Below are 15317 nucleotides of genomic sequence, written 5' to 3'. Positions count from 1 at the left end.
ACAGCACCGTTGCTAAGGGAGCTTTGGCTGTCGGCCAAACCCTCTGGCTAGGTGGTTTTCTTATGACCGCCTGTTCGCCTTCTGCACCAACAATGACCTCTCGAGCCATCGAAAACAATCTTCATGTCATCTCAGAACTCGTCGAGCAATTAGATCCAATGGAGCTTTCCTCCATAAACGAGCTCTTGGATCGCTTCGCCGCCCTGGGAGTCACTACCGATTATGACCAGATTGGGCCTAAAACCGATCTGAGAGAGATTAACTCTCCCCAAGTCACCCATCATGTTCCCGTGGTAGAGGGACAATGCGGCGACCCTTCATCTATCTTAAGGACTCTCTACGTCCGGATTCCCGATCCCTCCAAGCCGGATACCCGCGGAGGGGAGGATATCACTCAAGACCTGAACTTAGAGTCAGGCGACGGGCTGGATTCATTAGACAACATCCAGAAATCCAAATTTTTGAGTTCGAAAATTCCTCGGCCTCTAAGCCTTAGATGGGGTGAGGCTTCGGATTTAATTCCACCCACCCACCCCAACATAAGCGATCTATCCAAAATCAGGCAAGAACCCGATGAAACAGTACATCATTACTGGGCCAGATTCCTCCTGGTTAAGAACAGGCTAAGGGACTGCCGCGAGGAAGACGCAATCTCAATCTTCTGCAATAATTGCACGGATAAGGGAATACTCAACGCCATAAGTCGCCATGATATTACACGCTTCGCTGACTTGGCGTCCATTGTACGAAAGTACTGTGCGATGGAAAGCGCCTGGAAAACCGAAATAAAATTTTGGGACAATCCGGCCATGAATACAAACCCAGTCCGAAATAAAAGGGTGCATCTTCACCAGTCACCCGGGTCAAGCACTAAAAAGCAAAAACCCTCTACAGGGCATGGAACCGTACTGGAAGGATGGCTTAATGGACCCTGTAAAATTCATAGTACAGAGGACGCCACACCAACTCACAGCCTCAGAGCATGTTGGATACTCCGGCAGGTGGCCAAAATTGGCGAAAATCTCCTAATTCCGGAGGCCACAGAAAGCCACCCCAGAGACACCAATACGGTATTAACAGTCTTCGAGACTTTCGCATCAAATAATATGCGAAAAAGGACACTCTGCAGCCTTGCCGAAGTCTACCAAGCAGCAACAATAAACCCATGGACTGACACGGCTATTACCTTTAACGCCAGTGATGAACCTAAATTCCGAACAGCCCGAGCACCAACCGCATTGGTCCTCAGTCCAATAGTGGACGGCTTTCGTCTTACCAAGGTACTCATGGACGGCAGCAGCGGATTGAACCTCATTTATGAGGAGACCCTTCAAAAAATGGAAATATATTGGAACCTCATTGAGCGAAGCAGCACAACCTTTAGAGGAATAATCCCTAGTTGGGAAGCGCGTTGTACAGGAAAAATCACACTAGATGTGGTGTTCGGCACGTCGGATAATTATAGGTCCGAAGAGGTCACGTTCCAGGTGGCTCCGTTCAGCAGCGGTTATCATGCTCTGCTAGGGCGGGAAGCGTTTACAATCTTCTAAGCAATACCCCATTATGGGTACATGAAGCTCAAGATGCCCGGGCCTAACAGGATCACCACTCTCGCTAGTGATCCGGACATAGCACTCCGCGCCGAAAACAAGACAGCCGCACTGGCCCTCGAGGCACTATCCGAAGCCCTAGCGGCTGAGGAGCTGACTGCGCTGCGCTCTACGGTGAATAGGGACGATGTGGTAGTCGACAAAAGATCCAAGTCCACCTCCTTTAAACCGGCGGACGAAATAGTCAAATTCCAAGTCCATCCAATGGACCCCAATAAAACAGCTTCCATCGGGGCACAGTTAAACCCTGATGTCGACGCTGCACATTATAGTCGGTATTTATCCTATGTGGCACTGCTAAGATAGCACCGTTGTACATGCCCTAACCAAAGCCGTAGAGGGGTGAGAGATTATATATTTTTAGTTTTATTTTCCTCAGGATGGTTTCCCACATATAAACGGCATATGCATACAAGGGCAAAAACGTATCAGAAATGTCTCGTAGACGATCAAAATCTTTGGTTGGACAAAAAACAACACGGAAGGACATATCTGTAAGGTGACTTGATGGAGGATGGGCAAATTTCAGCAGTCTCAAACATTAGGGGTAAATGTGAGTAATGAGTTCAAGTTAGGGGAATAAATGGAATTTCCACTATAATGGCGGCGGTGCCAGATGGGGCATGTCGCCGACCATCGATGCTAGACGGAGGTAGTTGAGCCTCTATGCTAGCTCGGCTGCGCCGCGACCGCGCGGTGGCTGACGAGTGATGCCACGACGCCTTGCGAGCGCTCTGCCACTAGAATGATGACAACTTGGATGGCCGCGATGACGATGCGGTCGACGCCAGAGGTGTCATTGGCCTCGGAGACCATGCCTACGGGGTCACATCCGGTACCTCGCCTAGTAAAGTTTAGGTTTAGTTTAAATGTTTCTTGTTCTTTTTTTTGACGAATTTTGCTTGATTTAGTTGGGACTTTATGAAATTTTGTCGTTTGATTGTAATATATCAAAATTTAACCAACATGGTCCGGTTAGCATGATTTTCTTCTTCTTTTTTTTTGAAAGACCTGTTTGAAATGGGTCGGACATTTGGTGCGTGCAGTTAGATGGCCTCTCGCCCCATTGCTGCCCATGGATATTTGTTGATGTCTGTTTTGATGACCTGTGTTGGAGTCACCCCAAGCTCTTCATTTACAGGATAAAATATCTATATTTGGTAGCAATCATGTTTTTTGTGGGAATAGGGTGGCCAAACCTTAATTAAGCAAAGATTCTGTTGGGCGGACTGAATCATGCAGCCATATACCTACCGCCGTGTTTTCTAGTTCTAGTTGTGAAGATTGTAAATATCTAACCCTTATCAGTAACTAGCTCGCTGTACTTTGACTATAATCATGTTAATTATAGGTCAATCTAAAATGAACGGAACCAACAACAATGTCTCGTCATTTTTCCACCTTGGAGCGCGCTTTTAATTAATGAGCTATGTCAATCTCCATCAAACTTGGTATATATGGATGAATCCAAAGATGTCCCTGCAAAAACAATGTAATATTATCACTCTGCATGCTAAGCAATACTATATGAAGTTTTCTCAAGAGAAACTTAGACATGCATGGTGCTTTTTAGAACCTCTAGCGGATCATGCATGCGGAAATGCATGGTACACGCGTACATGCATCATGCATGGGATCTTTGTAGAACAGGGCCGCCCGATGATGTGGACATTTAAGATGGTCGATCAATATTGCCCACTGGAATTTTGCTCATGTGTGTTTGTGGGTGTAGTTGTGTGCGCGTGCGCCGATTCTGTCCAGCATCTTCTGAAGGAGCAATTTGTATTCGAGTGTCCATAAGCATACTTAGTGTTGGAATTATCGGCCTTCCGTGTCATATTTCACACCCCAAACGCGTGCTTTCCAACACTAGTGAAATATTGCGAACTACTCCGTACTAATTAGTATCGAGGATGCTGAACAAGGATATTTTGGTGAATTACAAGAGATATTTAGGGAAGCTAGCTGCCAATTCCCACGTCACTTCTTCGATCAGTCGGCTAGACATCTTAGTTAAGCAAGATTAGCTCCATGCATCTATGGTCGATCCGGACAATTTCATGCAGGCATGAAACCTGCCTTGCCTCCGTACGCACGGTACAGATTAGTCAGGGACAGTTTTTCTTTTGACAAGATTAGTCAGGGACAGTTAATTAAGCATATCAAGCTGTGTATTTGGACATTAGCTAGGCAGATACTGGTATAAGTAGGAGGACCGGCTAGCTCCCAGTTCAGTGAGTCCACAGCTGATCGAATCAGGTCAAAAGAACAAAGCACTTTGTGTCCAGAAAAAGAAGAAGCAAAAACAAACTTAGTTTACAGGTAGCTAACCGACATGAGCAGCCTGGAAGAAGCACTGCTGCAGAAGCCGCCCCCGTCGGTGGTTGTGTGCCACCACGCCGCCGCGGCCTGCCACCATGAGGGGTGCCCCGGGTGCGCCATGGACCGGAGGAAGGAGAGCCTCCGCGGGAGGATCCCTTACAAGGAGCTTTTCTTCGTCGCTGCCACCACTCTCGCTGGATGTAAACTTCTATCTATCCATTTAACTGTCTATTTATTTGCCCACCTGAATAAACCAACAACACTATCATGTCTGCAACACCACATCCGCCTCATTGGTCTAAAATTGCCTTCCCTGAGATAAGGAGTAACATGTAGCCTGAGCTACAGAAAACCACACTCATTTCTTTTCTTTGCGCAAAGTTCTTTTGTAGCTCAGGCTACATGAAACCCCTTTTTGAAAACCACACTCATTTCTTTGATCGAGCTTATCATGTCCATGAGAAATTGTATGTAGGGACATGCATCAATGAAAAAGGAAACAACCAGCAACTCGAGCAGCACACGTTGGTACTTGGTTGTTGTCATGCTTATGTATTCTACTACTACATACATTTGTTTCCATATGCCGCATTATTTAGTTCCGCTCAAACCTATTTTTTTAAGGGGCGCTTTATATTACTTAAAAGATTTAAGTCAAACCTAATTAATATACTTCACTTTTATCTTTTATTTATCATTGTTTTGATAACATGCTTTTGGCTTCGTCCTTTTCAGCTCTACCAATCACATGCCTCTACCCCTTCATGTATTTCATGGTATGTATTTCCCTGAAAAATATAGTACATTAGTGAGGAAAACTTTGTGAATCTTAAAAGATTACTAGTCGAGGCTAATGAAGAAGCGGAATTAAAGTTAAGTTTGGATATATTTACTTCAATTGCTCATTTTTCAGGTCAGTAAAAAATTAATCCACACCAAATAATCGCTCTGCTTTTAAATTCATAATAGAGCGAATTGCAGTTTTTGCCCCCACTTTGTTTTTTTTTTAACGCTAGTTACCCCATGTAACAGTTTTCATTTGGATTGCCTCATTTAGTAAAAGTTTTGCCAGATTTTACTTCTTTTAATTTTTACCAGAGCGCTCTAGCTAGCAGGTGATTTAGGACAGATCAATTTCTAAACTGCTATTTGAATGGTGAGTAATTAACCTCAACAATTAAATCAAATCACACAGAATCCATGCATAGTTCTGGACCTGTGCCGTTGAAAAACGTTATTGGCACAAACATAAGTAAGATAAGCAATAATAATTACTTGAGGAAGTACATGCTAGTATTACTTTGTGACATTGACCTGCTAACACACAAATCCATGAACTATATTTTTATGCCATGATATTCCATTTTATTTGTAGAAGTACTGAACTGCTGGCCACTAGGAAGACCACTTCCACACCCTGTAATTTCAAAGTAACTTTTGTTGAAAAATCGAATAATATCACTTCCATTTAGAAAACACATATCTGGGTAGGTTTGTATAATAAGCCAGAAGGTTTCGAAATGTTGACTTTGCATATCCTGACATTGGCGGCATCTGAAAACAGCAGAGATGAAGTATCTTTTTTTTTTGCAAAGAGAGATGAAGTATCTTACTAGTCGCACTAAGCAGGGCATTTTTCATTTCTGATTGTGCCAACAAACTGAACCGCGCCGTGCCACACCATGTTGTACCTAATATCCGGGACCTACCTGGCAGATTGCTCCCAAAAAAAATTATAAGGGGTAAAAAGTGGCAAAACTTCTCTAAATGGGGTAATCGGAATGAAAAGATATTGAATGGGGTAACTAGCGTAAAAATGCCAAAGTAGGGGGTAAAAACTGAATTTACTCTTCATAATAAAATCGTAAAAGAACTGCAAAAAAGTATGGGTAATTATTCATTTATCTATAGGAGATAAAGGTCGCAACTTTGCTTCATAGAAGTAACGCAACATCTCAGGATCTCAGTTGCTTCATGCAAGTAACACGTCATCTCCCTACTGTATTCCTTTCTACAGGTTAGAGACTTCAACATTGCTAAAAGAGAGGAAGATATTGGATCCTATGCTGGTTTTCTTGGTACGGCTCTGTTAAAAAATAACTCATCAGCATTTAGCTATTAATTTTCAGAGGTTGTGTCATGCCACACATATTTAGACACATTTATTGGTCTTATCAAATGCAGCTGCTTCATACATGATTGGAAGAGCCATTACCTCGATATTTTGGGGTATTGCCGCAGATCGTCTCGGACGAAAGCCTGTAATTGCATTTTCAATGCTATCTGTGTAAGTGTGATATGGATTCTAATTCCACTCAGCAGCAGTTCTTGTGTGCAAGTGTATAATAATTCAGTAGTCACTTAGCCGTGTCACTTGTATATTGCAGGGTCATACTTCAGATATTCTTCGGGCTAAGTACAAAATATTGGATGGCGATTGCTGCAAGACTTCTTCTAGGTTCTCTAAATGGATTACTTGGACCAATTAAGGTACTTGACATGTAGCAGTTTCATTCAACATGCAGATCTAGGCCTCACAATTGTGATCTATATGTTGGGTATGTGATAACATAAACTTTACTATCCATTGTAGGCTTATGCCATTGAAGTTTGTCAAACTGAACACCAAGCTCTTGGCATCTCAGTTGTAATTTTCTTGAGCACCATAATCCTCTCGGTGCAATGATTAGAGTAATGTAATATTCTTTAATTGTTCTTTGAAAAAAAATTACAGGTGAATACCATGTGGGGTTTGGGTGTTGTTATTGGTCCAGGACTTGGTGGTTACCTTGCCCAGGTAATTAATAGACCATTATACTTGTGTGATCGAAATGAAGCATTATACAATCTTATAATTTAGTTGACATTATAATATAACTAAAATAGTTTCAACTCTTGGATCAACCCACATAGTACTCTTTTTGCTACTTATGTTGGGCTGAACATGTTATTCATGTGTACAATTGCTAGTTCAACAAAAATAAAGAGATGAGCTGCTTCCATTTCCTAATTTCTTTATCCTCCTTTTGTCAGCCTGCTGAAAAATATCCACAGACCTTTTCCAAGGAGTCAGTTTTCGGGAGGTAGATCCTTCAAGGACAAGATATATTTCATTTTCCATTCTGCTTGGAACTACTTCATGACTCATTGCTTTAATTGAATTTGCAGGTTCCCATATCTGTTACCTTGTCTCGTTGTGTCAATCTTTGCTGCCGTTGTTCTAATAAGTTGTATATGGCTTCCGGTATGTACAGAAGCACTATCATGCCACTTCTGAACTTCATTCTAGGCATATGTTTTTGTGGAAATAGGCATTAGTTTTTTGCACATTAAATTGCTAATACGAAAATACCCTGCCTATGCTATATACAACTTCATCATAGAAGTATGTTTCAATAAGTTTAGATATCTTCTAATGTTCCCAATTGCCGGGGTAATCCTCCTTTTTGAAGAAAAAAACTTCTAATGTTTCCATTAATATGGTTACTCAAATGTTAACAGGAGACTATACATAAACATAAGATTACTGAAAAGGATATCAGCATAGTCAAAGCCTTGCCATCGCAACAGGCTCATTGGGATATGCCTCGTAAGAAGAGTTTGCTTCAGAACTGGCCATGGATGTCAACTATGCTATCATATTGTCTGTTTGGTCTTCATGAAACGGCATATAGTGAGGTAAAATATCTGGCTGTTTTGGAATTTTTGCCCTTGAATTTTTGCCCGTCACATGTCTTGCAAATCCATCTTAATCTGTTTTTTCGTGGGTAAATCACTCAGATGCTACTCGGTTAATTTCTCATATCACCTTTTTTGACTACATTGCTAAATGTTTAATATTTTGAATTCTCTAATATTATAACTATAATCATCTTTCAATACTAGATACTTTCCATATGGGCTGTGAGTGACAGAAAGTATGGCGGCCTTAGCTTCTCATCTGGAGATATTGGCCAGGTTCTTTCAGTGTCAGGTATGGCATCCCTCTGCTTTGACTTTGTTATTTTGAACATTTTGTACTTTTCATGCAACCTGCACAAGAATTTTGGGTGCATATATGGGAAATAATTATGTTTCTCCTTTTGCTGCAGGTGCTAGCCTTCTTGTATATCAGCTTATAATTTATCATTGGGTTAATAAATTTCTCGGGCCACTCAATTCATCGCGCATTGCTTCCGTGAGTTGACTTAACATATTGTGCCTTGATTAGAAATTAATGAAAAAATTGTTTCATGATCATAACTCCTATGTTGACAATGGCCTTGCAGTCTCTATCTATTCTTGTACTCGCTACGTTCCCTTTTATGACATATCTGTCTGGAACAAAACTGTCTTTTGCAATTTATGTTGCAGCCATGACAAAAAGTGTTCTCGGGGTAAGCATCCCGACGCTCTTCCTTTACTGCAATTCTTAAAGGATGATAAGTAGATTAAAGTGTTGGAGACTTTACCATTCCAATTACCACAAAACTGATCACCTTATTATACTCTTACTTGTATTAAGGTGTATCTAATCCTCTCTTCCAAACTTATACAGATAACTATCACTTGTGGAATGTGCCTTCTTCAGAACAATGCAGTGGTATGTATATTAGCTCCGATTAGATGAATTTTTTGCAACACTATCATTTTTTCTGAAATACAATATATACCAGCGTCAAGACCAGAGAGGCACTGCAAATGGTATAGCGACAACCGGCATGTCGTTTTTCAAGGCAGTTGCTCCAGTAGGGGCAGGAATTCTGTGAGTACACCTCACTTTATCAAAAAGATATAAAGTAAACAATTGATACATCAAGCTACTACATTTCTGATCTTACGGGATTTACAATTCGCAATAGCCTGTTGTGCTCTTGAATAAACGAAAGACTTCACATTGTCAATAGATAATTTTACTGAACATGCACTGATCAACGCAGATTCTCATGGGCACAAAAACGTCACGATGCCACCTTCTTCCCAGGTGATTCATTAGGCTATCATTTTGTACAGTACGCTGTACCATAACTAACTAGCAAATTAAGAATATTGGAGAAGATATGCAGGAAGAACTAGAAATGAGTTTCAGATTATGTAGTTGATCCAATTCATTTTCTTGTCAAATCTGCAGGTGATCAAGTGGTGTTCTTGATGCTGATTTTGGTGCAGCTCTGTGGACTGATATCTACCTTCGAGCCATTCCTGGTCTTGCCTCCAGTAGAAGAATGTCGGTAAGACATAGAGGGGAGACCACAATGTACAACTACAATATTCAAAAGTTGCTTGTGAATTCAGTGAGGAGGCCCAAGAACCTACTAGGAATACCCAAGTCAAACACACATGTGACGAGGATCATTGACCGGGTCAACCCCTTTTCATGTGTTAGTAGCGAGTGGTTATTAGAGACAAGAGTGGTTACCCATGTGGGAAATGCTTTCTACACTTGATAGCGGTTCGAACATTTCAAGACTCGAAACGGTACAACTACCCGAACAAGACAATTGAAGGGAGAGCTCTTGGAAAACCTGATACTCTGTATTTTGTATAATTATGTGGCTAGAGTTCCATTTATGGTGTATATGATAAGCTCTTTTTTTAAGGGAATGCCATATGGCAAGCTTTGCTCATTCGATAACTGTGTTACACCGTTTATCTGAACATGAAATATGTTAGAATAAATCCGAGGAATACCGTCGATCATCCGAGGACCAAGCAATCACACGAGCACGACACCGAAATTTGTTAACGAGGTTCACCGATATGGCTACATTCCCGGGGCATGACTATGAACGCTCCTTCCCAAGACACCGTCACAATATCGCACCCCGGCTGCCCGGGCACCGGCACACGCCGCCGGCTCCCCCGCGTGTCCATGCTATTATGTTAGCATAAGTTACATCGTTTGTCTACCCCCGTTATATATGAGAGGCATATGATACAAGTGTCCTACTTGGACACGACTCCTATCCTGTCTACACACAGTCTCAAACCAAGTCCAACTGTAACCTACCTTGTACAATAATATTCGACATAACTCTAACAAACTCCACCTTGGCGAATATTCTCCACCACCTTGGATTCATCCATGCGTCGAACCTCCATGTACATTGGACTTGAGATACGCCATGAGCACCGCTGCTACTCCCAGACTCCACGTGACTCTACCTGCAACTGTAGTCCCTTCTCGTCTTCCTCACAATCAATACTCGAGCAAAATTAAGTTCCTCAATACTCTACGTTGTGCTCCCAACTTCCGGAGAATCCGTTCAATACCATCACACACCGACCACTGTCTGCGTGAAAGTGAACAACTCACATATTGAACGCCACATATAAGAGTTACCTGAACTCAACGTCACTGCTCTTTCTTGACCGTCTGTCTGAAACTTGAAGGAATTTCACCGTCGCCTTGTGTCGCCCTGAATCAAATTCACAGTTGTCTCACCCTTTTTCCGAATAGTCTCTGACATGTCCCACCGCTATAGCACTCAACCTCCTTCTGCCTTGTCATCCGCACTTTGCCATGTGCACTGAACACAACAAAATATATGGCCATGTACTCTCTCAGCTTTTGACAATTTCAGACTTTCCGCCACTTTCTCAGATTCTCCATGGTCAACTCATGTCCATCAACCGGCACCGATAGACCCAGTCACCAACTTGAATCCGGTACTCATCAACATTGCTTCAGCACCCCCTGCACACTTTGTCTAACAACATATCTGACCACCAGTGTCTTGGCCTGTCGCTGTGTCCCGTGCTTACCGCACGCCTCGCCGCTATCACCGTGTCGAGCCTCTGCTGTCTTGGTCGAGTCTCCCGGGTACCTAACCCCCACTGCCTCAACCCCCACTGGAGAGAACCATCGATCATCACCGACCGATGCCGAGTATCACGTCTCCATCAGACCACTGGTACCCAGTCTAAAACCACGTGTCTCTCGCTGTCCCGCTGAAATAGGCTTCGACTCTCCATGCATTTACGCCGTAACCCCCTCATCAGCACAGAGTGTAGTCATCCATCAGACTCCAGCTCCACCTTCAACATGACTCCATGGTAGATGATCAGTCCACCCTCGTGCCCCGTCGACTTCAAGCTCTCTCATGTGTGCATTGCCTTGAATCAAAACCCTGCGCCATAGTCTTGTCGAAGCCGCACAAGCCCTCGGGCCCGCACCATGTCTTTCCACGCCCCAGAAGTCGGCCACCATCAGCATCACGCTCCTATGTCGTCTTCGCTGAAATCACCACCGTCTTCTGCTTTGACCGACATCCCCGTCGATCCGTCAGACAGTCCAGTTCGACCCAGCCGAACTTGTTCGACTGCAACGACACGCTTCAAGGCTCCCAAATCATCTTCCGTGAATTTTCATTCATCACATGATAATTCCATCTTAGGTGACATGACTTCCCGCAACGCCTTCAAGCATCCTTGTTGTGCCAACAATCTTTCACCCATGTCTGTCATAACCCAAGATTTTCAGTTCCATTGAACTTCTCCACCTCAAACCCGATGCCCGATGGCGTCATGATTCTTCGTACAGTTGACCTTGTAAAAAATAACCGAGCTTCTTTCCACATGCCAAAGTACATAAGCAAACCTAACTTGGTCACCTCCTCGTACTAGTAGCAATTCAACCAAAAACTTTTGATCTTCACGTGTAGTTGCTCTATTTCAACTCCCGATGCTGTTGTTGCTTTGCCATGTGCGTGCTTTCCGATGTATACGTATCAACCAATGGATTTCATCTGCTGATTTGATCTGTTGCCTCCGTCCGTGTCATACATGCCTCTCCCGTACGCCTCAACTCCACATGTGCTTCCAGGCCCACATGGCCACTACACGTCCCCCCCCCCTCCCCCGCGTAGCTCTATCGATCGTTCTCACCAATCGTCCGAGACCTCCGAATGACTCGACAACTGCAAACGCCACGCGATCTGATCTACAGCTCCATCGGACCGATCAACCCACATAACACGTACGACGTGCCGCTCGCCAATGCTTCCGATTACTGTCTTCCAAACACGACGCCGTCCTTCGTGAATCTTCAACTCGAGCAACCTTGATCCACCGACGCAACAACTACCATGTCTCCAATCACACATGTTGCATCTCGTCAGATCCGTTGACAGCTTCCACGTGTTCTCCTCTAGATCAACAAAATCAACCTCTTCGAACCTTGCTCATGATATCACTTTTTAGAATAAATCCGAGGCATACTGTCGGTCATCCAAGGACCAAGCAATCACACAAGCACGACACCGAAATTTGTTAACGAGGTTCACCGATATGGCTACATCACATGACTATGGGCGCTCCTCCCCAAGACACCGTCACAATACCGCACCCCGGCCGCCCGGGCACCGGCACACGCCGCCGGCTCCCCCGCGTGCCCGTGCTATTATGTTGGCATAGGTTACATTGTGTGTCTACCCCGCTATATATGAGAGGCCTAGGATACAAGTGTCCTACTTGGACATGACTCCTATCCTGTCTACACACAGTCCCAAACTAAGCCCAACTGTAACCTACCTTATATTATAATATTCGACACAACTCTAACAAAATAAGAAGCTAGGGGGATCCACCTCCCATACATGATCAGTATGATTAAAAAACTATATCTAGCCAGCTCATGAGTGGCTCCATTGCCTTCCTATGACAATATTCAATCGTGATCTTCAAAAAACCTGACGTCAAAATTCTGCAGTACTCGAAGATGGCTGCTGAGGAGGCCACCGAAACCCCTCCGTTCAGCATTGTATCCTACACAAGCATTATCTGATTGAATAATAAACTTGTTAAGCCCAAGGCTTGTTGGAGCATTATTTGTTAGGAGTTTTATAACCTTATTGAAGATTTCTACTGGAGTAAGGTGAATCTGATGAGTATCAATTCATCCTTCATCACTCTCACCCAAAGAAAGACACACCCCTTACTGCCAATGATTTCAGACCAATTCCTTGTTAAATTGCTCCCTTAAAATCATTATCAGGATGCTCTAACATACAACAGAAAATCATTACCATTATGGATTCATCAAAGTAGAACAATCCAAGATTGCTTAGCATGGACCTATGAATATATTTTCCAATGCTATCACTCCAAGAAGTAGATTTTGGTGCTAAAGCTTGATTTTGAAAATGCCTTTGACCTCATTGAGGATAATACTATCTTCGATATCCTTAAAACCATAGGTTTTGGACCTACATGGATTCATTGGATGGAAATGATTTTCATCTCAGGCATCTATGTTGTTCCGTTTAGTGGAGTTCTTGGCAAGAATTCCACTGCAAAATAGGGGTTAGGCAGGGGGACCCCTCAGCCCCATGTTGTTTGTTCTTGTTGTATATTTCCTTCAGTCGGTTTTCAATGAAGCCATGCACCATCAGCTCATTGAAGTTGCTTTGCAGACTACATCAGAAGCTGACTATCCAGTGATACAATATGTTGATGAGACCTTTTTGGTTTTACTAGTAGAAGAAATGCAGTTCATTCAAGTTAACAACATGCTTATGCACTTTGCCTCACACACTGGATTAAAGGTCAATTACAGTAAATCAGTGCTTGTACCCATTAATGTTCCTGCAAATGTCATGATCAGGCTCATTGTTGTTTTAGGATGCCAGCAAGGTATTTCCCCCTTTAATTATATGGGTCTGCCCATGGGGTTGCTCAAGCGCAAGTTTGAGTATTTCTTTGCCATAATTCAAAGGATTGAAAGAAGACTGACTGGATGTTCAACCTTGTTGTCTTATAGTGGAAGGCTCATTCTAGTCAAGTTTGTATTCTCCTCCTTACCAATATTCCTCATGTGTTCTGCGGCTCTATCTGCTGTTGTGATTGAATTAACAAACATTTATGGCATAGTCTTTGGAGAAAATCTAGAATGGAAGATAAAAGATCTGCTCTAATTGCTCGGGAAAAGGTATACATGCCTAAGGATCAAGGAGGTATGGGAATCCTTGATGTCTTCCTCGAGGGGGCCTGGTGAGTAGTTTGCCTTTGTGTCTCACTCCTTTTTGGTCATTTGTTGACAAAGGGCATAGAACAAAGTGTTAATAGCCTCACCAGTATCTTGCGCGGGTTGCGCCTCGAGTTTACAACGCTTGCTACTTTTTTGGCCTCTTAACACATTCTAAAACTCTTAAGTTTGTGATCGTCTATAATCGTTAAAATCGTTTATTCCTTGTGCATGTTTAAACTGATGTCTTATATGCATGTGGTTATTCCTTAGAGATCAATGTTGTTTGCATTGTATTGTTCCTCACAAAATTAACTTATATTCAATGCATGCCCTCGGAATTTTAAAGGTACTAGCACACTACCCATGCGTTGCTACGAAACTGTCCAAAAAGAGGAACTAGCACTGGCTTAGAAGGCCAACTAAAGATGATGGTGTCTTGCCGCTGTTGCATGGTTCACGATTAAAAAGAGAGCGCGGATATAACAAAAGATCATGTTGCAGTTGCTAAAGAGTTTTGAGCGGCCTTAGTAGGTCATTTGCAAGATTTATAATGAGATGCCATTTTGAATTTGGAACATAGGAGAATTGGCCTGACTAAGTTGAATGCACAAGATCATGGATTAGGTAGGAGGACAACATCTATCCCCGCGTTGAATTGTAATTTGTTTGCCCTCTTCAGCGACATGGAACCATAAGAATTAGTTGGGCAAAGAAACTAAAATCAAGACCATGATTTTGAATTGGAGTGGCATACTTGCATTTATAATTTGGGTGTTTACAAGAGTGTTATTCTCACATTAGGGTAGGTAAAGGTCCGACACCTAGTAAAAGTAACATTTGTTAATTTATAGTCTCACATGTGGGCAGTGCATTTGTTTATTTGTGTGGTCCCACATGTGAACTCACCACCAACTCCAACCTTTATAAGTAGGAAAGATAAAGGAGGTCTCCACAAGTTCAACCTGCCATGTGCACTTGCATTTCAAAGCAAATTATTCTATATGCACATCATCAAGGGGAGCCATCTCGATGTCTTCTAGTTCAAATCCTCATGTTTTGCCTTTCAACTTAATTGATCCTCTCTTGAAGCTTTAACTGTTATTATCATCAATCGTTCAAAAGGGAGGAGATTGTAAGTGCATCTAGCTCCCCCTAAAGAGTTTTGGATGATTAATGACAAAACAGTTAAGGGACTAATATGTTTGTGAGTATACATAGGTGAAAGTCCCTAAGGATTGGTTTAACATGAGAGTTATGACACATAAAAATTGTGATATCAATGAATGTCTTCGGAGTGCATATTTGAGGAACAATCAACTTGCTGTGAGGAATATGAAGTCATAGTGAAGACTTTGGTTTTCTAGTTTTCTCTTTTTCTTTTAAATCATAGGAAAATCGTACTATTAATGGTGGTCTAACTAAAAGTTAAGATTTATGTC

General features: G+C 42.6%; 1 protein-coding gene across 1 annotated transcript; it reads left to right on the top strand.

The window, feature by feature from the left end:
* The first annotated feature begins 3866 nt into the window (after window positions 1-3866).
* Window positions 3867-9508, top strand: LOC123082300 (protein ZINC INDUCED FACILITATOR-LIKE 1). The gene is made up of 17 exons (XM_044504662.1): window positions 3867-4132; window positions 4668-4708; window positions 5950-6010; window positions 6117-6219; window positions 6320-6422; window positions 6526-6579; window positions 6667-6729; window positions 6966-7015; window positions 7101-7176; window positions 7434-7610; window positions 7818-7905; window positions 8024-8109; window positions 8201-8308; window positions 8470-8514; window positions 8588-8676; window positions 8852-8895; window positions 9043-9508. Exons 1-17 carry the CDS (start codon window positions 3946-3948, stop codon window positions 9144-9146), a joined length of 1479 nt encoding a protein of 492 aa, XP_044360597.1. The 5' UTR covers window positions 3867-3945; the 3' UTR covers window positions 9147-9508.
* The last annotated feature ends 5809 nt before the right edge of the window (window positions 9509-15317 follow it).

This window comes from Triticum aestivum, chromosome 4A (assembly GCF_018294505.1).
Source record: "Triticum aestivum cultivar Chinese Spring chromosome 4A, IWGSC CS RefSeq v2.1, whole genome shotgun sequence".
NCBI lineage: Eukaryota > Viridiplantae > Streptophyta > Magnoliopsida > Poales > Poaceae > Triticum > Triticum aestivum.
This window is presented reverse-complemented; position numbering and strand designations above follow the sequence as displayed.

Excerpts from the sequence above, each read along its gene's own strand:
- LOC123082300 (XM_044504662.1), top strand. The coding sequence starts at position 3,946 with ATGAGCAGCCTGGAAGAAGCACTGCTGCAGAAGCCGCCCCCGTCGGTG. Across the intron at positions 4,133-4,667 it reads TGCCACCACTCTCGCTGGAT|CTCTACCAATCACATGCCTC; the intron begins GTAAACTTCTAT and ends CGTCCTTTTCAG. Across the intron at positions 7,177-7,433 it reads TAAGTTGTATATGGCTTCCG|GAGACTATACATAAACATAA; the intron begins GTATGTACAGAA and ends AAATGTTAACAG.